Genomic DNA, 23,030 nt, shown 5'->3' with positions numbered 1-23,030 from the left:
TTGCATGCATTTTACAAGTCTCCACAAATTACACCGAGTCAGAACGGCGAGCTATAACGGAAGCCGCTCGAACTTTTTTGGTCATCCGTTGCACTCTTCCATTGAATGCGCTATACCTGTTACAACTACCATTTCCTAAATACATAAATTTACGTGTTAGAAATAGCGCACCTCTCAGAAGCCACTTCATCCATTCGAGACAAAGTTCAGTCAGTAAAACAATAGGTACGTACAAGTATATAATCATTCTATTTATTTTGGCATTGGTTTGGTAAAAGCCATGTTAAGTAACAGAAGAAGAAAGCAACCAATCAATCGAAATTTAAATGTGTGCCAAAATATTACAAGTTTGAGGATACTTTGATTTTCAAAGCTGAGTTGTCGAGTTGCCATTCCATCTTGCCTGCTCATCTGTGTCGTCAGGCATGTGTGACAATCTGGAGATTTTTCCCTAAAAATGGGCACGCATAAACCATAAAAATGTTCCTCTTTAGGGCGTAAAACATCTGACCACATAATCAATTTGACACAGAAATACCTAAACAGCAAGTGTGCGTTATTCTTCATTAAATCTTCTTATCTCATAATAAATTCTAATGTAGCGACTGTAAATGGAAAGCAGTGTGTTGACAAAGTTCAATAACGCGGACCTTTTTGCCAATAACTGTGAAATTAACCATATAAGGTCAAAACTATTCCACACCTTAGGCGGAGCATGAAATAAATTATCAAACACCAATTCAGAAGATTTTAGTCATTTTACTGAAAAGATGACCCGTTTTGTATTGTTCACCCGACTAATTTCTTTACATTGTAAGCAATGCTGATTCTGCGAGAAAATGGAGGAAAGCAACCACTGGTGGTAAAAAAGTGTCTAGAAGATTTTGTGCAGCTAAAAAGAGCAGTGCACCTGTCGCCTATAGGCACTTCTTCCTTTCAATTCCTCACCATCGGTGCGTGGCGGAGATTGGCGGGAGGTAGCGGAGTTGGCGGCCTGAGCTTGACCAATGGTGCGCCCACTGCCAGCACTGAAGAGAGTTTGCCAAGTGCTTCGGCCTAATTGGATCAAACCATCGCCGAAGTAGAAGAAAATATCACCAACGCTTTGAACACCTCCCCAAATGAGGCCCAGCACACGAGAAAGCACATCTAGAGAGCACATTATAAAGTGGTCAGTTTCACCCTTGATTGCTACGCCTAATTTAAATCTGCCCGCTGCAAAAGTGAGCAATTTATTGCTATTTTCTAGACGTTATTAGGGTTTGTGAAGAAAAGGTCTCACTGGCAGTAGGGTAATCTCTCTATAAATTTGTTGCAAATAACTTTACCAGCACAAAAATTTCGCGAATGATTTAGTTCAGTTCAAATGCTTTAAGTGCAGCCAGATGAAAATGATTTCTTTAACAAATATAAAGACCTGGTACGGAAATTCTTACTTATCTGTGGATAACTAAGGTCCCTAAGCCGCTCATAAATGAAGATGTTTATTAGTATAAAGCTAGAAAATGTTGATAACTGACAAGAAATATTAAAACTCACCGTGAACCAGCTATGCCAGAAATCCAGTGAAAGAAGTTGAAAATGAGACATGTATCACCACAAGTTGCGCAAGTTAAACATAGAATGTAAATAAAACCTCCACTTCTACTTCACTTAGTTCTGCTTTGAATAAGAGACGGATGGTATCGTTAGATACACTAGATGGATGGGTTTTGATAAAGTTTTTTTATGGACATAGGCATGTATGTATCATTCAAGTTGACATTGTACACCCCCATTAAGAATTAAAGCAGGGATTTTAAGAAAAGCCTGGTGTTTACGTTTAACTGAAGGAATTAATGGTATTCTTATAGTGTTCTTAACTATTATCGCAATTTGATAAGTGATGCACCAACATAAAGAAGGGGTAGCTTTCAGACTTGACTTGTAACTTAGTAATTAAAGCTTTTATCAAACGTGACATCAGCTGACTGTTCAGGCACATTAGAGCTGCATACTCTTTGAGTATCCTGCGAAACCATCGTCAGTAATGGAATTGTATTTTCCGCAATGCAGAATGAGGACAGCAGAAGGCCAGAGACCGAGTTCGCGCAAAGTTTTGGTGGTTTCATCTTCGGGGGAGAAATGTCTTGGCGGATTGGGGCGCGTCTGGCGGAAGGTGAAGCCAGAGGCGAGAACTGGGGCAAAAGAGGCACGCACAACATCGCTGAGAGGCGCCACCGCTAAAGCCCCTTCAGCCTCCTTGCCTTGCACCCGGGACCTTATGTACTGACGCACCTCTGAGCCAAGGTGGGCCTCGGCTGCGAACACGCCGATCATGTGAGAGCCATCAGGCAGCCGTAGTTGAAGGCGCACCTTTAGAAGGGGGACAGTGCACTCATTACAACATTGAGTGATGATTCTTTTTAATGTTTTAATTAATGAAGTCGATTAATTTCCCCCATTTTTATTCTACGCACAGGCCAGGGACAAGAAAGCAAGTGATCATGGCAAACGCTAAGAGGTGGAAGACTACCTCGTTTGGATCAACAGCACCAGTGGAAGTAGTGGTGGACTTGGGAGCGGCTACTTTCGGTGCAGAAACCCCGAGACGATCACGCCGGTCCAGTTCAATTTGGGCGAGGATGCGCTGACGGGCAGCTTGCTTCTCGGCTTTTTCGCGTTTCTGTTCCTCTAGGCGCTCACGAATCTCCTGTTCCTGCTTGCGGCGCTAAAGGAGGAATAAAATCGGGGTTTAAGATGATCAGTACACAGTTCCCAGAGCACTTAATGTAATAAAATGAGCACACAAAAAGTAAATTTGGCCGATTAAAAACAATTATTGACTCGGAAAGTGTGTTCTGGGATTTTTTAAATGATTTGGTAAGTATAATTTAGTCGAATGACACTAGGCCATGATTACCACATTTTAATGAATAATCTTAGCATTGAGAAGATATTATGAAACCACTACGAAGATTAGGCCCGAGTTCCAGGAGATATACATAAAGTAGAAGTCAAATTCCTAACTACTAATCTACCAATTAAAAAACTGAGGTCAACCACTTATCTCTATAATATATTAAAACATCTCAATAGAAAGTGCGCCAAAACCTATTGACAAAATGTATACCTATTTGTATTTTACATGAAAGCGTTAAAAGTGCCCGCTTAGATACAAAATATGAATAAATTATAGTTGTATTGAGAACGAAACGATTTACTCGATACCTTAAACTCAACCATATCGCGTCCAAGATTGCGCCGCTTCAACTCTGACTCATGAGTTTCCTGAAAGACTTTTACAGCCTTCGCCTGTCTTTTTGCCTCCAATAGTTCACGAGCATCCTGAATTCGCTCGTTCAGGCTGTTACCTGATCGATGAGACGGGACGGAGGCGTCAGCCTCCGACAAAGCTGAAGACGGAATTTCCTCAGGTGAAAGGTTCCTCTCTACTTGATCTGTCTCCTGACATCGTTGATGACCCAAATCTACGCACTCCGAGTTGCTACCCGGTCGAGGCGACGAGGTCAAAGGCGAAGCAGCAACGTCAGCCTCTGGTAATGAGGCAGGCGGGTCTCCCTCATACAATTCCAATACTTCTGCCTTTTCCGATCGTGGAAGAGAATGCTCAGCACTCGCGGTCAAATTGCCGATCGCCTGGGGGTACGAGGACGGAGGCGAAGCAGAAGCGCAAGCTTTGGGCGAAGTGTCATATGGAGCTCCAACAGGCGCCAATTCCTGCACTCCCATAATCGCATTCCTTGTTTGTTTGGTGGTTTCTTTATGATTGAATCAGGAAAATGGTGTACTTAGGAGCAAATAAAATTTAATGATAGTAAATACATCATGTAGTTCCCTTAAAATTAACTCACCAAACGATGCGATGTTCTCAGCAAGCCACAATGCAATCCGGTCTGCAGAAAAATCTGCGGTTTTCACACTCAAAACCAAACCTGATGGTGAGATAATATGGATGCAGGGTAGAGAAGGGACTTCGTAAACGGATGCGAATTGGTGGTAAGGTACTGATCCTGATTGTAGTTGCAAACCTGTCACAGGAACGAGTTGCACGCAAATAATTCGCATGGACAAACTAACACCCCTGCAGGTTTGAACAAATATGACAGGAATATGCTGATTTAACCTCAAAAAATAAACATCCAACCAGTTTCCAAATATAGTACAACAGAAAATATTTCGACAGACGAGGTCCCTCTCATTTTGGATATACTGGTTGTAGACTTACAGATCACATCCTGACAATGCATAACAACGTCTTCGGCATTGAGAGCAGCACAAGATTCACTAGAAATATCTTCGCTATCTGAACGTAAATGGAAGGAGAAAACACACCAAAAAAAACCTACCTTTAGAAAAAACCAATAAAAGTTTTTGGGCATTCTTCACTTCCTTGATACATTGACCTATGTCGCCAGAATACCAATTCATCGCAGCTTCTAGTGATTGTGCGAAAACAGGTGTAAAACCTAATCTACACATGCAAAAGCAGGCCCACTATTAAACAACTGTAATTGCTAATACGTAAGACCACTAAAAATATTAATAATATTGACAGAAAAACGGAAAAAAAGAAAGAAATACGAATCGTCGCTACAAAACAGGAATGCAAATAAAATACCGTGTAAATTAGTGGTATTAGCTGGAGGACTTTACTGAATTAGACATCAGTAGTAGAGTCAGCAAGTCAGGAGATGAATAATGTATTGTAAGATGAAAAAAATAAACAAGAATCCCTACCCTATCCTCCCCAATGCGACGAGAGACGATATGAAACACAGCTCACCGCTTTAAAACAAGTAAATTCAGACGAATCGCATAAAACAAGACAAAAATAGTGCAACATTCATTACAAATATTCAAAAAATCAAAAACTAAAAATTAAAGCCTTATAATGACGTAGTTGGGCACTTTTCAGAAGTATGTGTTGAGAAATAAAAATTTCAAATGCATAAGAGTTAGTTGATTTAATGTATGATAAGCAAAAACTAATGCTCATAGCAATAAAGTGAAGCACAATGACAACTGACGAAAAACTATTTTCTAATAAGCTTTAAACCAGCGCACAAGAATAAAGTAATAAAAACTACGGAACTCTTTTTCTAGGTAACTAATTTAAGGTTGCCTTTTTTATACTTGCAATACAATATTTTTTTAACTGAAATGTTTCTTGCAAGGCATTAAAAATTATGCTCAAACTTTGAACGAATCTATTTTTACTCAAAGCGGTTGCCCGTTTATATATATAAATGTTTATTTTAGGTAAATAAGCAAAAAAAGATTGCTTTTAATCATTGATTTTGGTAATTCTGCACGCAGTTGTACATCTTCAGTAGCAAATAATTGTGTAATTTTAAACTCCGCCCTTTCAGATCATTTGTTTGCCTAATTTTTTTTTTTCAAATTTAGGCTATGTATTTCAAGTAGTGATCATAGTAATAATGACGCCGTGCGTTTCGTGCGCCCCCATTCGCACGGCGCCCTCTTTGTTCCTTCTGCCTCCGCCGTCGTTGGAATGCTCAGGCTTGTATGTTCTCGTGAGGTTCTTATAGTGTATCCATATTAGGTGTCAGTGAAACTCTTTCCGAGACCCGTAAATTTTCGGCTCTCTCGCAGTTTATCTACCGGTGAGAAGGATCTTGTTGTTATTGGTTCTGGTCCTGGCGGTTATGTGGCGGCTATCAAGGCAGCGCAGTTGGGTATGAAGGTTAGTTATCCTGCCTTAGTTTTTAATCTTTGGCTAGACTGTTTGTGTCGAAAAGTATCCTACTTTCGGTGGCACTTGTCTTAACGTTGGTTGCATCCCGAGCAAATCCCTTTTGGGTAGTTCTCATTACTACGAAATGTGCAAATCGAATCATTTGGAATCCCGGGGCATTGAATTAAGTGAGGTTAAACTGAATCTAGCGGGCATGATGGGTGCTAAAACAAAGACCGTCGCTACACTCACTGGCGGTATTGTCCACCTCTTTAAAGCTAATCAGGTAAATTTAATTTCTTTTGCAGACGTATATTCCGATACACTAATCTTAATACCTGTAGGTTGAAAGCCTTCAAGGTGTCGGGTCAATAACAAAGCCCAATGAAGTTACTGTCACCAAACCTGATGGGTCTACCGAAGTTATTAACACCAGAAACATTCTAATCGCTACTGGGAGTGACGTCATCCAATTCCCTGGAATAACCATTGATGAGAAACATTTCATTACGAGCACCGGGGCTCTGTCTTTGGATAGAGTGCCCGAACATTTGGTCATAATTGGCGCTGGTGTAATTGGAGTCGAAATGGGCTCTGTCTGGAAGCGCCTAGGCGCCAAGGTCAGTACATTTTTTAGATTTCCAGTTTTGCGCAATCTTTTTAACTAACTTGCTGATGTTTTTGAAGGTGACTATTGTCGAATACCTTGGTCACATTGGCGGCGTGGGGATTGACATGGAGGTCAGCAAACTATTTGGAAAAATACTCACAAAACAGGGTCTGAATTTCAAATTGAGTACTAAGGTCATATCGGCTGAGCTCAATGGCAATTTCATTTCTGTGGCTGTTGAAGGTGTCAAGGATGGAAAGGCTGATACAGTATGTTCCGCAAACACATGTTTCTTTTTAAACGTCGCTAAATTTGTGTGTTCTAGATTTCTTGTGATACCCTGCTAGTCGCTATCGGCCGTTGTCCATACACAACTGGATTGGGTCTGGAAAATGTTGGAATCGAATGCGACAAATACGGTCGTGTACCTGTTAACAACCGATTTCAAACGAACGTTCCAAAGTGAGTTTATTCTGTCATCAGTTCCCGATCGCGTTGTCAGTTTATCTAGCTCTGCCATCGGCCCTACATTTCGATTGTTCGAATCTTTGCTTTTTACTGATACAACTTGTATCTTTAAGTCTTGTGTTAAGTCGATTTTTTCCTGTAGCATTTACGCCATCGGTGATGTGATCGAGGGCCCAATGTTGGCTCACAAAGCTGAAGATGAAGGCATACTATGCGTTGAGGGCATGTGCGGTGGTAATGTTCATATCGACTACAATTGCATTCCCAGCGTTATTTACACCAACCCAGAATGTGCTTGGGTAGGGAAGTCTGAGGAGGATTTAAAGAGTGCTGGGATTGACTACAAGTAAGCATTCGTTTGGTTTAAAGCCCAGCATCAATTGTGTCTGTGATTAACACCTTTGTGTCTTAAGACTCGCAATTGCACTACTGCTTTTGTCGTTTTTTTTGTAGTGTTGCACTAGTAGGAGCATTCGCAAATCTTAGTTCTATGTCTTTGTAGTTATTTGTGGTATGGCTGGCATTTTTCATAGTGGTTCCTAGGGAATATGTGCTGAATTTATGGTCTGTGTATGATCTAGTTGACTAAGAAGTGGTGTATAACTATTGAGTCACACATATTATGTGCTTATCAACGCTGTTTTTTAGGGTAGGCAGGTTCCCAATTTCTGCAAATTCTCGTGCCAGATGCAACCATGAATCCGATGGCATTTTCAAGATACTGGCCGACAAGGCTACGGACAAGATCCTCGGTGTCCACCTTCTTGGTCCACAGGCTGGTGAACTCATCAACGAAGGTGTACTCGCTATGGAGTATGGGGCCTCGGCTGAGGATGTTGCTCGTGTCTGTCATGCTCACCCGGTCTGTTTTTCCCTTCTTATTTGTTGATATTTTGGCGGGTTGTGTGATCAGATTAGTAGTTTGGTTTTTCGACTTCACTGCCATTCAAGTATTTGTTTACTGCTGGAACGATGGTTTTCTACTATTCCGTGTAGTTACTCCATTCAAATACTTTGGCCTTTGTAGACCGTCAGCGAGGCACTTCGGGAAGCTAATCTTGCAGCTTCTTTTGGAAAAGCAATCAATTGTTAAACCGCCTACTGCAATGCCTACAATGCTTTAAAGGCTAGCATGTTTAGTCAACTCGGTGGAGCACTTTTTGCCTTTGCTTCTTTTCTATGTATTTGAGTTTAGTCCATTAAAAAAATTAAAAAACCGACATCCAGTTTTTTCCTTTAAGTATCTTCCTCCTTGGGCCATGATTGCTTGATTTGTTTAAACTGAAGCTTAATCAGGCTGAAATGATGCACATTTCTTGACGGAATATCCATTAATTTCCCTATTTTCGAGACAGTTGGATTTCCTGTCCAACAAATAGCTAAGAGTAGTAGTGATAAAGTATTTTATTTGAGAGTACTGAGAATTTGTCGCGGATGTGGTGTCTCCGTGGTGTCATCTTTTGCTCGGGTGGTGCCTGTTTGCTAGAGTCACGTACGTGGACCGGTGTTTGAGGTCGTTGCGCGATCTCCACTCGGCGTTATCTTCCTCATCGGTCTCTACTAAGAATATGTATTTGAGGCTAGAAACCCTATTCGTGCCGTCTGGGTTTCGTTCTTATGAGCTTACCTTTTCCTGTCCTCTTCATCCAGCTGGACACTATGCGAGTGTTGTACCTTGGAATCTTACTTTTGAGAGAGGTGTAGAACTAAGGCGACAGAAATGCAGTGTTGAACCGGTCGAAAATTCCAAAGTTGGTTATAATGCGAACAATGCGCAAATAGCTTAGATGCAAAATTTAGCGTGGGAGTAAGCTCCGTTACTAATTTTACTCGTGGTTGCATTTAACCTGCAACGATGCCCATGGTCTCAAGACTAAAAAAAACCCTAACTTTACAGAAATATTAGTAGAGTAATAGATACGTGGTCCAACAATTTCAACGTGTTTGCGAAACGTTTGTCAGTACTGTGGCTTATCGTAAGAACAAAGACATGGTAAAAAACCCTGGGAACGGAAACCCACCTGATCAGTATGCATTAGTTTCATGCTCTGAAACACGGAAAGCAGCAAATTTTTGTTTTGCGCGATGTAAATGTTAAAAGTAAATCGATTGACAAAACAATGACATTTATTTTGTCATCCGCAATAGTTGGGGAATTGGATTTATTGGTATTCTCTGTGATTTTAGAATAGAGTCAAATGCAAATTTAGAAATGCGCAACGGTAATTAACTTGCCAGGGCTCTAGAACATCATAGCCAGTCGCGGATATTTTAGCAACGATAATAATTAGTGAGATCCAATTACCAGTAATTAGTACCTCTCAAAGTAGATTTAATTTGGGGGGTCTCAATACCTTGAACATTAGTAGTGTTCCTTCATTATATCACATACCACGACATGAGGGCCTGTAATAAACCTTAATCCTGCGTCTTCTGATCCAACTGGAAGAATACGTGTGAAGGAATTCTGATACCTGTTTAACTCCCGTGCATTGAAGGGTAGGTAAAGAAGTTCTCAACTAACCTCCTCTTGAGTCATATTAGCGAGTTCTACAGCCAGATTGTAGTCATCGAGGTCGTTATCCAATTGGTCCTGGTAATCCAAACATTGGAGCATAAGATCGGGCAGATGGATTTCAACCAAATGCCGCAAAATCACTGCAGCCTGCTTCTTGGCGCCTTTAGTCGTGCTGGGCGTCATTTGCAGCTTCACGTAAATGTGTTCTACGGCCATATGTACGCAGGTCAGCAGTTGCTTCAGCTTATTCAGCTCACTCCTCACTGCGCTCATCTTTATCTTCAGTGAATCCATGCGGGCCTGAGCCGTAGTTCGGGTCAAGTTCCTTCCAATTTTAAAGCATTATGAAAGAAAGTACCAACTTCTAACATGTTATAAGAGGTAGTCTTCAATCACAACTGAAACTGTGGTAAAACTTTGATACAAGCTACCCTACGAAATATTTGGTCGGATGACAATTTGTGTGAACGTTATTTTCCATCACGCAAAAGGGTGATCAAGAATGTGGGCGAATAATTGGAAAAATGACTTTAGGTGGGACTTAAGCGAAAAGGCCTTCACCAATACCCTTATAGGCTCCGTTAACGTGTGCAAGTTAATGCCATCGGAGAGTAATGAACGTGGCCAATTGATGATGTGTCCATTTTTCGTAAGACACGTTCTAGGTGATGTTTATAAGGATACTGCGCAGGATCGCAGGATATACCGCAGTTTCTGGATGGAAAGCTCTAGCATAAAACTCTAAAATCACTTACCCAGATATCTTAGCGCTACCAATGCTTCGCAGTTCTTGAAAGATTTCCTTCAGTCGGACATTTTGGGACCTCAACAACTTGACTCTTATTTCGACTTCTCCGGAGAGTTTGCGCAGACTGGCTGTGGATTGCTCGAACTGAATGAACAGTTTCTCAATTTCGCTGTTGTTGGAAACGCCAGTCACCGCCTTCAAATTGCTATGGATTGCTTCGAGTTGTGTCAGTATGCCTTGGCTGTCTGATATAGTTGGATCTTCACCCGTCAACTGGTCGTCCTCCTATTATTTACCACTTGAATTTCACATTTTCTCAAGCTTACATATTTTAAAAGTACATCTTTCAGCCTTACAAATCCTGTATTTGTACATACCACACATCGAAATAAAGATTTGTTTACCTAAATTTATCTTTACATTAAACTCCATCTGTGAAGTAATAAGAAATAGACTCGACTTTCACGGTATTGAAGAACAGTTTGGTCGGCTAATGGAGATGTGCGCTTATTTAGTTGATACATTTACTCATCGATATGTGCCACTGAAAAAGGTTGTTTTCGCGGGGTTTAGCTAAATAGTGAGCATTCTGTTTTAACTCGCCACTGCATAACCTATACCACAGCTTGCAGTTGTATTGAGCGCATCACCTATGCAGGTAACTGTGTGGTGGACCGAATGGTGTGAAGTGCGTCGGCCTCTTTTCGACCAAGGACAATGCGTTCTGGCTTAGTTTTAAAAGTAATCACGATGCATATGTTCATCCAAACATCGGTTCCCAATTCATTTGCCTAATCCAACTGGCGTCTTATCATAAGGTTACCAGTGATACTGTTACTTAGTCATAGGAGGATACATTTACATACACTACGCCTATTTTTTATAACTTTCCCTCATTAGTCTCGTCATTCGTCAATCAAAAATGACTGGCGTTTTTTGAGAGCATTAAACTACTTAAACTTGTACATACGTCGGATTTTTCAATATCATTGTCAATCTAAAACAAAAGAAATAACAAACCATTAAGTCATGTAATTAAGCTCAAAATATTACAAGTGGAACGTGGGAAAATAGGATTCAAGTTAAATCGTCTTTGACATAGTGCTGAAGCTATACGAGCTGCATACAACGGCAAATACCATATCCACTAGTATCTATACCCATTCTTCAGTTATATTATTGACAATAAGAAGGAACTATTAAATAACTTAACCAGGAGAGCCTTGGTGGGGATGGGTTGCTCCTTCAAGAGGTTTAATGTCCGTTTCATGTTGAATAGCTCAAGCTCCTGCCTCTTTTGGTGCGCAAACAACAGTTGTTCGTGTTCTTTCAGCTCGACCAGCGCCTTGTCCCTAAGACGAACGGCCTCAACACTGCTCTCCTTCAGTTCTGTCAGCTTCGCGCTGCACTGGCGGATCTCAGCTGCCATGGACTCTAGTGTAATGGTGTAAGTTGAACTCTCCTGTGCATAAACAACAACCCCAAATATTTAATAACTTTAAAAAATAGGGAGCGTGAACTTAAAAATTGCTAGACACATTTGTCTATTTTGTAGCTAATCACATTAGTGTAAGCTGAACAACAAAGTAGATTTAGCAACTGAGTGCCCTGAAATGTAGGAGGCGTTCATTTCAACAGTTTGGTAAATTAAGACAAATGTAGCAAGAGAAACAACTTACGCCCATCAATTTGTCCCGAATGGCCTCATAGGTATGCTTTATGTGAATTGTCTCAGCCATCTTCGTGCTCGTTTTATCCAATTTATTTTCCATGGTCCGAATAAGTTGAGCCAGATTTATTTCTTGCTCAGCGAAATAAGAGCCCTTGCCCATTCGATTCCTGATCGCATTCACTTCTGACTCCACTTCGGCCAGCTTCCTCATTTTAGTACTAGGCGAAAATTCCCTCTTAAAGCAACTGAACACGTAATTTCGTACATAAATAAGGTCTAGAGGTTAATCAGAGTTATCAGAGGAGCGTTCCACTAATCTTTCGCTCCCATAAGTTGTACCTGAAGTATCTCTCTGTGAAATCTATATTTGTTAACATCGTTTAAAGTCCCTAAGCGTAAACTGCTTCGAATGGTCAGCATTTCAAATTATAGTCGCATTGTTTATTTTCCAAAGGCGTCTCTAGTATCAGTCCCAATGTTTTTCTTCAAATTAAGGTAAATGATTAAAAGTGACCCACATCGTTTGATAGCGAAGAGCATTTAGTGTATTCAATTTGCTTGAAACCTCATAATCCATTTCTGCAATAGCTTTCTATTTAATAAAACTATTATTTTGTCAGTATACCTCTGCCGGTAGACTTGTCATTTGCATGAGGTTATCTTTATTCTTTTGAAATGCCTGATCCATTATCAACTCGGATGTCTGTAAGGTGTAAAACCATGCTAATGATTTATTTAAAAAATCTGTGGAAACAAAACTTAAGAGCCCTTGCATCCAAATGTTCGTTGTACTCATGACGGAGATCTTGGATTTCGTTTCGAAGCGAGTAGATCTTGGCCTTTGCTTCCTCAATGTAACGTACTGAGGTTTCGTGATAGGCTTTAGAATCCCCGTCTAACAGAAAATAAGATGATTACAACGAATGAGTCCTCCGAGAAATTCTCAAAATACCGCTCAGAATTGATACCTAAGTTACAATTAATAGAGTTCTTGCTTTTTTGATAGAGGTAGCCTATTATTTGTACAAACTTTTAAATAAGACTGGTGGTAGGCTTGGGCTATAAGGAAACGGCAGTTTTACCCAGATGCCTAAGCTTCGCTTTCATATCCTCAAGCTTCTCCACGGAAAACTGCTTCTTGGTGAGTGTTACCATTAGGATGACAAAGTTTGGAGATTTTCTAAAATCCTAAAATCAGATTTGAAATGCCCAAAGTAGAGTGGTCGATACATTGATCATTTTGAATTCAGATCACGCTTCCACTTCTTCATTTTAAAAGGTATAATGTATCACTACAATTTTATCTCCATAAAAAATCAGGTCGAGCTGTGGCTTAACTTTACGCGGACGAAGTGCAACACTTTTTCTTTAGAAATTTACATTTCAAGTACCCAGAGAATATGAAAGCATTGAAAATTTAGGAACCGATTCCTACCAGTGAACGCGGATTCAACATTTCTTGCCTAGTTTATGGGACTAAAAAATTTTAAAAATTGGCATGGACATTTTTGTTTCTCGTAAATAACCAAGTAGGGCCATGTTTGAATAAGTGGTCACACGGGTAGTGAAATGCAATTTGCCAAAATCCATGTCTTCAAAATTCTATGGTTTAAAAGTTACCTATAAAAAGGGATGAGTAATTTTAACATGTTCGACTGTAATGCTATTTCTCCCTCTGTTGCAGAGCCAAGCAATTAGCTTACCCCTTTTTGAACGTATCTTCTTGTGTCATGCATTTCTTTTAGTGTCCTAGCCGTGACAGAGTACAACATTTAGTTTTGAATCTCAGTACCTATGCCTGTGCAGTTCTGCAAATATATAAGATTCAATAAGGGTCGATAAAGTAACCTGTAGAAGGAAAGAAAGTTGAGAGAAAATGAGTGGTTATAAGGTTAGGTTCATTAAATGTAAACTCACATACATGTAATGATTACGGTATGCATACAATTATGGTGATTATAGGACCAATATTTCGTGGCTTTTACATACTTTAATAGCACTTGCATAAAATACAAATATAATAGGACGAGTGGATGTGGGGAACCGGGAGCCGGATATATGGATTTAAACTATGGTGATGCTATTACAAGCATGAGCAATACATCGTTTCGAAGGACGCATGAAGTCCGAGACAGGAAATTATGACATTATCAACTAAAGAGATGCGTATAAATTTGTCTTGCCAGCAGATTTCCCAATTTTTTTCCAACTAAACCTCGAGTAGAGATACTGAGTTATGAATTCTCTGTGTATAATTTAGGAATCAGGGCAATATGTCAAAGTGTAGATCTGCTTTTGAAGTAAACCGGCTATTTCCTACGTTAACAAGTGGCCAACAAACAGTTGTATACTTCAGTGGGCTCTACCCATCAGCAAAATCCCAATAGACCCAAATGGAACGCAAACAGGCATCAAAGGAAGGGGGTGGGATCACTGAGCAAAATCCAACTCGTGTAATTTCTACCTAAGAGTAGTCATGAGACCTCACTAGCCATTGGTTGCTATACCTCTAAACATTTGTTAAAGCTAATATCTTGAGCAATATGGTCCCTTCAAGTTAAAAAGTCTTCAAATAAAATCTAATCAGCCCTTATTAGAGCGAAGGAGATGCAGCACCCACATATCTCTGGTACATGCGGGTACAGGAGGCGTTATGCAATTGCGATAATTTACTAAACTATTTATTTTGGAAGTTGGTAGTGCACTTTACCAAGTGACACTTAGAAATTTTCAAGTCCACCAATAGCACATTGCAGATGCCTAGAGTTAAAATTCGCCACAAATAAACGTACTTATAACCCCGGCCAGTTTCGCTGAAATCATTTAACAAGCAAATTCCCAAAAGAAGAACATAAATGTTCTGTTCTTTAAATTATTTGTCAATGCGAAATGCCTTTAAATAGTAGATCATAAGAATGTCTCCAACCAATGAGAAACAAAACAAATGGCTTACGCAGTGGCCTCCTTGTCATGGGTCTTCCATTCAAAAACATGGTATTCGAATTAATTTGTAACCCTAATCTATTACTTAAAGGAATTGAAGCCACGGAGTGCTAGTAAAAATAAATGTAGCCATGAAATGAAAATTCTCCCTACTAAAATATGCGATAGCGTCCTATCCTCTTTTGATACCAGAACTGCCTTTTACCCATACCCTCAGAATAGACTGTGAATATGTTCAGATATTTTCGCAAAAATTAGCACGACTCTAGGCAACCAAACTATTGTGAAACTTGCTTACACTTGCCGGATCAATCCTTCCTATGTTAAATGTTTAGCAATCTTTTATCAATCACTCATTCAAAGAATTTGAAAATAGCTGGCCGTATCGAAAATGTCTTAACATTTATAAAATAAGCATTGAGTAGTTCTTTGCTTTCATCTGTAGTGCCACAAACGCACTGCCATGGAGGTACACAAGTGGGAGTGTCGGTTTCATACCACCTTGATGTGGACATGGGTTATAAATGAATGCTATTATAAGCACAAGAAAGGTGGACAGATTGCCATTTAACAAAAATTACCAAAGCAGAATGCTGATTTACGTCGAAGAGGTTCTTTTTACAACCTTAATTACTGGCAAATGTAGCTTGTTTCAAAAAGCTTGAATTTGTGAAACTCAGAAAAACCAATAAGTAAACAGTGTGTTTGGTTGGTTCCAGCAGATGAGAAAGTTGAGTAAATTTCGAGTACCGTAATTTTTACTAGGACGTTTAAGGCAAATAAATTCAAAAATAATAGAAATGATATAAATTATGAAGTAGTTTTCAGGAAATAACAAGAATAGAGATAGAGTTAAATGTGAATTTCATGCACCGTGACTGATTGTATAAAGTGTGCCACAAGCATAGTGAAACCGGTGATCCCATATTTAATGCAGAGGAGTTAAAATTTGTTCTGTGTCAAGGTCACAGCTTTAAAATGTCTCGCGAACCGGTGTCTTGTGTTTGAAGTGCATCTCTTTTCTTTTGATAAGGGTAGACACCAGCCACTACTTCTGCCGGGTACCTGAATTCAATTTCCATCCACAAATTGTAAAACTTTGTAGTGAGTTTATAGGCGGTTAGAAATGTCTGAAGGTGACTGGTAGAACAACGTGGCAAATTACCGGTCATTGAGGCGCTAAATTGTTGGAATGTACTCCTCTTGCTAACCAAGTATATCCACCAAAAGTTAGACGAGACAGCAAAAATTTTAAATTTAGCTCATGAAATAAAGTGCCGAAATTATACACATCAGGCCAAATTTTACCGTGACAGGTTAACGTATCCGCAAATGTCCCGACAACAACGTCCGTAAGCTATATTTATCTGAATGACAGGCGTGACAGATGGCAAGCGGTATACGACTAACAAATGGAAAGTGTCAACTGATTCGTTACACGCCCATTTTTTACCATTATAATGTACAAAATCGCAAAGGGTTAACGCTTATATCAACCAAACAATTTCTTTTAACGAGGGTGTGTGAGATGATATTGCTTTTTTGTCCAAAATTATATCTTCAAACTATCCGCGAGTTACATGGCAATACTAAGTGGACCACAAAACTCGTTCCCAAACTACCTTAAACGTATGGCAACCTAAATTATTTTTGTTGTAGTCCATAAGAAGCACAGGTTCTCCCGCATACTTGTGTTGCTACGGGTAACAACATTTATTTTGAGGCAGCACGATGCACCACTACTTAAAGTTGGAAACAGCCTCCACGGGAGTTATATGCGCTAGGAAACGAAAGCAGTCCTACGGCACAAAAGAGCAAATGGTAAAACACTGGATCTAGCACGGGCACCTGCATGATAACGCAAAGAGAAAAAAGCGTACCAAGAAGGTTGACCCAAAAGATCTGCAATGGAATGAGTTTTCTTAATGCACTCGTGACTGCATGCAAGGCCCGATCCACAGACCAATATTTGTCAATTTTCAGTCATTTTTGACGGACATGTGCCAGACATTAAGACTGGTCACAAACCTGGTTTCATCAAAATCCGCTTCTCCCAAAGGCGCCAGAGCGTGATACCCAACCTCCCGCGCATGTCTATCTTGAGTAGCGCTCGGATCATGCCTGTTTACTTGCTAAAGGCATCCTTTTACCAGATTCCATTACCTTACCTTCCAAACAGCATAAGAAAGTGCCTTAGGAGAAAAAAATAATTATTGCACTGACAAATAAAGGCTCGAATCGCAGTACACTTAAGATCATGATTGAAAGCAGGAAAAAAGGGGAGAAGGGGACTTAACAAATGAAATACTGTACAAAAATTTAGGGTTAGTGTTAGTCATCAGGAAAGGGATCGATGGGAATTTTCAAAGCCCCATCCGTTTCCTCACTGGAGGTACCCATGCCTGCACCCACACCAGCCGTTAAAGTCTCCGCCATTGCACTGCGGATACTCGGCGTAAAGTGCTCGATGAGTTTCACAACGGCCGCCTGTGAGGGTGCGGTCTTCTCGACGCGTTGAGCTGGAGTGTCGGTGGTGGGAGACTGCGTTGAAGGGGAAAGTTGTGAGGAGGAGACGAGGGACCCGACCTGGAGGATGCCCCTCAGCCGTGCCACTCGCCACTCCAAGTATGAGTGGAAGAACTTGCGACCCTCGCAGATCGTGCTGCTGTCGGCGCTGAAGGCAGCCAGGTGCTCTGCCGCCGCGTCCAACGCCTGACGCACGTTCGACAGCAGACTCAGCGCTAAGGCTGACCCCGAGGCAGAGGAAACGGAGTTGGAGAAATCCTGAAGGTGATCAAGTGGGTAATCAGTGACGTAAAAGGCGCTCCTGCAATTGCTTTGAGGAGATGCTAGAGGGAATAGGAAGCTGACAAGGAATGCTACCTTTGTCTAAACCGGTAAGAATAATCCGAATTTCATGATAATATGTAAATAACAATACGAAAATGTAAACAACTTTGTAATTGATAGAATTAAAAGGCCTGAGCCAAGCATTAAAAATTGCGATGAGTTGCTTTCTACATTTATAAATAGAAAATACAAAGACTTTGAATTTCCCAAGAAAGAGTTTACTAACGAAAAAACAAGGGCTAGCTAATAACCGCAATCACATTGATAGTTTGCATTACCGATCCCATTTTCTTACTATTTTTGTTGGATCATGAAATGATGTTGTGCCTAGCGTTATAATGAAACTTGTTTTTAGTTGATAATGTTTCATTCGGGTTGGCAGGAGGATACCGATAGTTGAGTGACTATGACCTAGTATGACTAAATAAGAATAATTTAAGCAAATAAGAGCCAATAAACAAAATTATACAAAATAGTGACATAATACAATTAATGGCAGGTTGAAAGTCTGTACATTAGTGATGTGATGGTCAAATCATACCCCCATGATATCTCAAAGCAAACTTTAGAGGACTGAATTAAAGTGCCACTGGCCCGATAAAAGCGTTTTCTTCCGTACTAAATATTTAAACACGAAAGTTAATGCTGAAAGCCGAAGTACTTTAATAGTGATAAGTACAAATGAACTTGCAAAATATCAGGGTATGACACCAAGGCCTACATACATCAACATTCTTTTTAGAGAGGCAGTAAGTCGTGCCATGGGCGCAGCTCAATACCTCGCCCTCTGGCGCGCGGATAAAAGAAGCGTCTTGACCACCCTCCGTGTCGCAGGCGAAAGCGGAAACCACGGTGCCGATATCTGGCTCCAACCAGCTTGCTCTGGTCGAGGGCTTCTGGTGCGGAAGGGAGTTCGGTTGAACTTGCACCGCCTCCTCCGTGCTGCACTCACGCGCCGGTATTTCCCGCTATAATAATGGGTTGGGAAAAAAGAGTGCTACAGAAAGTAGTAAATAGAACATTTGATGGAGTGAAAAACTATCTCGTTGTCACAAACCTCTTTGACTCGACCCAATTTCGAGCAGTAGTCCTCAATTTGGGAACGACCCATTAGGCCGTTATTACTGCAGTATCAAAATTACATAGGTTGCTTGATAAGTAATACGAGAAATCAGAAAAAGAAGGTGAAAACAACCTTTGACACTGGCTAGGAAGATCTTCAAATGCAGATAAAACTTCAGTTGAAAGACTGGAGGTCAGAGGAAGAGAGTGGATATCGATCTACAAAATAATTAGCCACAAAGGTTATGATGGGTGTGTCAAAGAAAACGGAAAAAAAGGAGTTGAAGTGGCATACACCACAAAGCAATATTCCATTGGTCGAGTGAGTGCAAACTTAGAAAAGGAAGCCTCTGCTGAGCATAGAGGCGAGGGCCAAAAACATGGACTCTGTATGCAATACTCTGTGGGAAGGTAGGATACGCAAAACGGGGCGTGGAAGGGATTTAAGGTGGTGGAAGGGACTAGTTATCATAAAGAATTTAGATACTTAAAAGTGATGATTCGAGATCAGCAATACAATTTCCAAGTAAACAGAGTTCCGCTTCTACTTGAAGCGAACACGATGCGAACAAAATCCAGTTTTTCAACAGTAAGTATTAGGAAACGACTGGCTTGCCACTGCTGCAATTAGGCTACAGAAAGGGACATCGTTCATATAAAGGAATGTAGGGGGCAAATGTTTTGAGAATTTACTTAAGTCACAACATTTAGCCCAATGGATACGATTAACTATGAGAATTAAAACAACCAAGGGTGCGCATACAGGCTTTCTGGCATGCCTCGTCGACTAACTGCTAGGCTAGTAAAGTTGGAGACTCACAAGATCACCGTTAGCAGCGTCTGAAGAGGGAGCTAGAGGCGGCTTGAAGGGAATCTCTTGAGTGATATTCGTAACGCTAGAGGCCCACCGAGGAAAGACTGCGCTGGAGAACATGGAAGGCGTGCTGATGTCCTCGTCGGCGGGGCAACCAACACCATCGTCCCGACATGTGCCGCTACTGGTGGGTAGACCACCAAGGCTGTTGCCGCGACTTAATTCCGCCGGCACCGCACTAGTTGTTCGATTTCGCTGACGCTTCGATACCAGACTTGGCCGCACACGTTCACTCTGAGACCGCGAGACATGAGCCACGACGGTGATTTCTGTTGGTGAAGACGGATTCAAAAACCCCGTGAAGGAACGCTTAACCATGCGACTGGGAAGACTGAAGTATTCCAAGGTCCCCGTATCTGACTCCGGTCGCTGCTATATGCAATAAAGACGCATCGTAAGTACTTTTATTAATCCTAAGAATGACATATACGCAGCTTCTTAATTAAAAAGGCGTAAAAAATAGTTAAACATAATAAGTAAAGATAAAAACAATTAGGCGTACAATTTGAACAGGGAACAGTTGAAAGACAAACAAAAGACCCTACCAGTTGAAAGCCTCAATGCGATCAAATTATGTATCAAATCCTCTTACCCCAAAAAGGTAATTGGTGCACTTGTGCATTTAAGGATTTATTCAACAGACACGCAATAGCAGTAGATTAATGAAGCCTACTTTAAATAATTTCTGTTAAATTTGATTCCACAGTTGGAATGTAATCGCCAATTAAAATACTCTGCTATCATAAATATGAAATGTAGTAAAATTAAATTGACTCGCGCTAACAAATAATTGTTCGATTGACAAGATTTCTTGAAATCCACAGAAGCTCTTTTATCATACATTGAAATTTCGGGACGGGGCAGATAAGCCGAATTCGACACAGAAATCACGTTTCGTTAAGTCAAAATGACGCAAATTACGCAACCAAACTAAGGTCAAAGGCGACGTGATCCGGTATACGGTAGGGTGCAGTAAATATGTAATTTCGGAACATTCTAATAAGCAGACGGTTATCAAGATGAGGCCAGTGCACAAGCGGCAGAGTGACATCTAAGAATAAGTGTTCGCTGAAATGCTGCCCACCAGTGATACAGTATCGCGTGACGAAATCATTGAGATTCGTCAGCCTTCTAGAAGCATTTACGAGTGATTGAAAACATCGGACATACTAAGACAGTTGCAAATGCGCATGCTAGCTACTAAAATCCGGATGAATAAATCAAACCAGATTTGGATAAGCCTCTGCATTTGTATTTGCACAATTGTACATTTGACACACTAGTGTAGATGCGACCACCGCAATAATTAGCTCGCTATGCAAATAGCCAAGACGTAAATGAAGCGCTCAACCAAGATACCCTGTCACGCGCCCAGGAAGGGAGATCATTCTCATTGAAGCAAAACTTGACATTTTCTTCACCACTGGAACTGCCGACATTGTTCGGAGATCTAAACAAAAACATAATCAGGTGAAAAAGGCAGCTAAAAGCCATTGTACCAAAAAGGAAATAATGACAACATATCGAATAGACTTGCCAATTCAAGGGAAGAAACAGTGGAAAAGGAAATTATCATCTTGACGAAGCGAATGAATCTTTTGCTGAGACAAAAATTCAGACTCCAACACTAATTTCAAAAAATTGTTGAACAGACTAAAAGGTGATGGGAGAGGAGCGCTAGAAAGCATGCACTCACAAAGGTAGAGAACCATTGCAAGGAGAGGCCCCCAGTGCGGGAAGATCCGTCGTGGAAGGGGCGGAGGCGGTCAAAACGGCGGCGACGCGTTGCTGCCGCTCTAGCATTAGAGCGGTCAGTTCGGGGGCGAGACGCCACACAAAGATGCAAGAGTCGTAGGAAAAGCTGACGAGGTGCCGCAGGTCGGGCAAGAAAATAAGGCCCATCACAATGTCTGCATGTCCGTACAGCGTGGCTACGAGCTCACCCGTGAAGAGATGAAAGAGGTTGATATGCTTGTCCGAGCCTGCAAAGCCAGTATGTGTAAGCATATAGAAACAAATGCGCGCTAGAGTTACGGCCAAATTGAGTTTTCTACCAAATCACGCCATTGTTTCCACAAGAAGCCAGGGCAGACAAGGCTGCAAAGCCATGTGTTCTTTTCAAGAAAAAGGTTCTGTCTTTCAGATGAGTTAAGAACAATCATGCTTACCAATCGAATTTTATGCTGTGGAGAAACCTCGACATTTGTCAAGTGGAGGGTGGCACAAAAACTCCTGACGGTTTTAACGGCAAACAATGTGAAGAAACACATCTCTCAAAAATCACAATTTTATCAGAGAGAGAGTTCAGAAATTCATTTATCTTGGAAGCTAAATCATACTAAATACATGGTTGCGATACGCACTGTGGCAGTTTTTGTGCCTGAACAATCAAATTTTCAAAAGCATCCTTTAGTTCAGCTAACTAGGTCTGTTTTTGAAGAATTTACACAAAAATAACGCAAACTATTCCCACCGAATTTAACAAGTCCATTTGATTGGTCAAACTATTAGACCAAATATACATTTTTAAACACACTATTGAAGAGGATACAAATAATATCACTACCACATGGAATTGCGGTTCAATAAATATTCGCAGTCTCTCTTGTTCACAACATTGCATTCATGAATTTCACAACATCATATTACGATTTAACAATCAGTTCTCCCCGTTATGAGAGTGTAATCTTTGTCCATTACTCCAGCCAAAATTTATGATTCATAGTCACCGATGTGCATTAAAATAATTAAAAAATCAACCATAAATTCAGAAGGATTTACACGAGGACCATATTGAAGTAAAGTTCGAAAATGACCAGAAGCAATGCTAACGTTGGGTTGTACTAAACTGTCTTAAACTTTATTGAATTACATACACAACTTTTTAATCATTCCGTAAATGGAAGATCAACTCTCAAAACGCAAAAACAAAAACTTCAACTCCTATCAATTCTGGTAAGGGGTCGAGAGGGCTACCCGCGGCGGCGATGAGAGTGCTGGTGGGATCGGCAGCACAGCAAACGGGGGAACCATCCTCGCAGGTGCTGGCGCGGTAGTGGAAGAGTTGGCGCGCTTTAGCGATCTGGTAGAGTCGCAATTGGCGGTCCTGGCACGCCACAGCCAGATAGTGCCGCGCGCGCGGCAGCACCGCGCCCTGCAGCCCTGTCTCCGCTGGCACCAGTACCGAGGGACCCACCACTGTCGCGCATGCGCATGAGTGCGTCATTGAGATGTGGTGTTCAATCACAAATCTCGCCGTTTGACTATCTGGGTCAGTCTGCTCCAACATAGAGACAATCATAGAGGAACTGGAGGGTAGCTCACTGATTATCCCGAAAGTATTCCTTATTTGCAAGAGTTGTGCGTGCTTAAGATATTCGCTACCAAGGTTTCAGAGGAAAATCGACTGCTCCAGATCAATATTCTGCTGTGTTAATAATAGAACTATTTGTTTCCATTTATTCTACTCTTTCCAACCTACTTCCGTTTTAGCCGAATGAGTGGTGAGATCATAAAAAAAGTTGGTTCGGTGCATGTATGATGTTGGTAGGGAGTGTGAAGGCATTTGGATCATTTGTCTCTTCAAC

The 23,030-nt window shown here is 40.9% G+C and overlaps 4 protein-coding genes across 4 annotated transcripts; 1 reads left to right on the top strand and 3 right to left on the bottom strand. All coding sequences in view use genetic code 11, as the record gives it.

Annotated features, from left to right (window-relative positions):
- Positions 1-367: 367 nt before the first annotated feature.
- Positions 368-5,181, bottom strand: EGR_01707 (UBX domain-containing protein 4; the record flags this gene model as incomplete). Its single annotated transcript, XM_024490956.1, has 9 exons — positions 368-451; positions 911-1,149; positions 1,998-2,355; positions 2,516-2,710; positions 3,211-3,761; positions 3,855-4,031; positions 4,229-4,306; positions 4,350-4,439; positions 5,160-5,181. The coding sequence occupies 9 exons, from the start codon at positions 5,179-5,181 to the stop codon at positions 368-370; spliced, it is 1,794 nt and encodes a 597-aa protein (XP_024354821.1).
- Positions 5,182-5,441: 260 nt separating this feature from the next.
- Positions 5,442-7,869, top strand: EGR_01706 (Dihydrolipoyl dehydrogenase; the record flags this gene model as incomplete). The annotated part of the gene is made up of 9 exons (XM_024490955.1): positions 5,442-5,537; positions 5,567-5,707; positions 5,745-5,984; positions 6,043-6,318; positions 6,386-6,577; positions 6,634-6,770; positions 6,919-7,122; positions 7,425-7,638; positions 7,804-7,869. 9 exons carry the CDS (start codon positions 5,442-5,444, stop codon positions 7,867-7,869), a joined length of 1,566 nt encoding a protein of 521 aa, XP_024354820.1.
- Positions 7,870-8,155: 286 nt separating this feature from the next.
- Positions 8,156-11,925, bottom strand: EGR_01705 (Coiled-coil domain-containing protein; the record flags this gene model as incomplete). The annotated part of the gene is given in 8 exon segments (XM_024490954.1): positions 8,156-8,258; positions 8,273-8,333; positions 8,404-8,482; positions 9,301-9,619; positions 10,050-10,327; positions 11,013-11,039; positions 11,256-11,504; positions 11,722-11,925. The coding sequence occupies 8 exon segments, from the start codon at positions 11,923-11,925 to the stop codon at positions 8,156-8,158; spliced, it is 1,320 nt and encodes a 439-aa protein (XP_024354819.1).
- Positions 11,926-16,988: 5,063 nt separating this feature from the next.
- EGR_01704 (Mitogen-activated protein kinase-binding protein) lies at positions 16,989-22,732 on the bottom strand (the record flags this gene model as incomplete). Its single annotated transcript, XM_024490953.1, has 8 exons — positions 16,989-17,441; positions 18,233-18,475; positions 18,565-18,631; positions 18,703-18,788; positions 19,390-19,815; positions 20,803-20,893; positions 21,140-21,425; positions 22,420-22,732. 8 exons carry the CDS (start codon positions 22,730-22,732, stop codon positions 16,989-16,991), a joined length of 1,965 nt encoding a protein of 654 aa, XP_024354818.1.
- Between the last annotated feature and the right edge of the window lie 298 nt (positions 22,733-23,030).

The sequence above is a fragment of the Echinococcus granulosus genome (genome assembly GCF_000524195.1).
Source record: "Echinococcus granulosus chromosome Unknown EG_S00006, whole genome shotgun sequence".
NCBI lineage: Eukaryota > Metazoa > Platyhelminthes > Cestoda > Cyclophyllidea > Taeniidae > Echinococcus > Echinococcus granulosus.
This window is presented reverse-complemented; position numbering and strand designations above follow the sequence as displayed.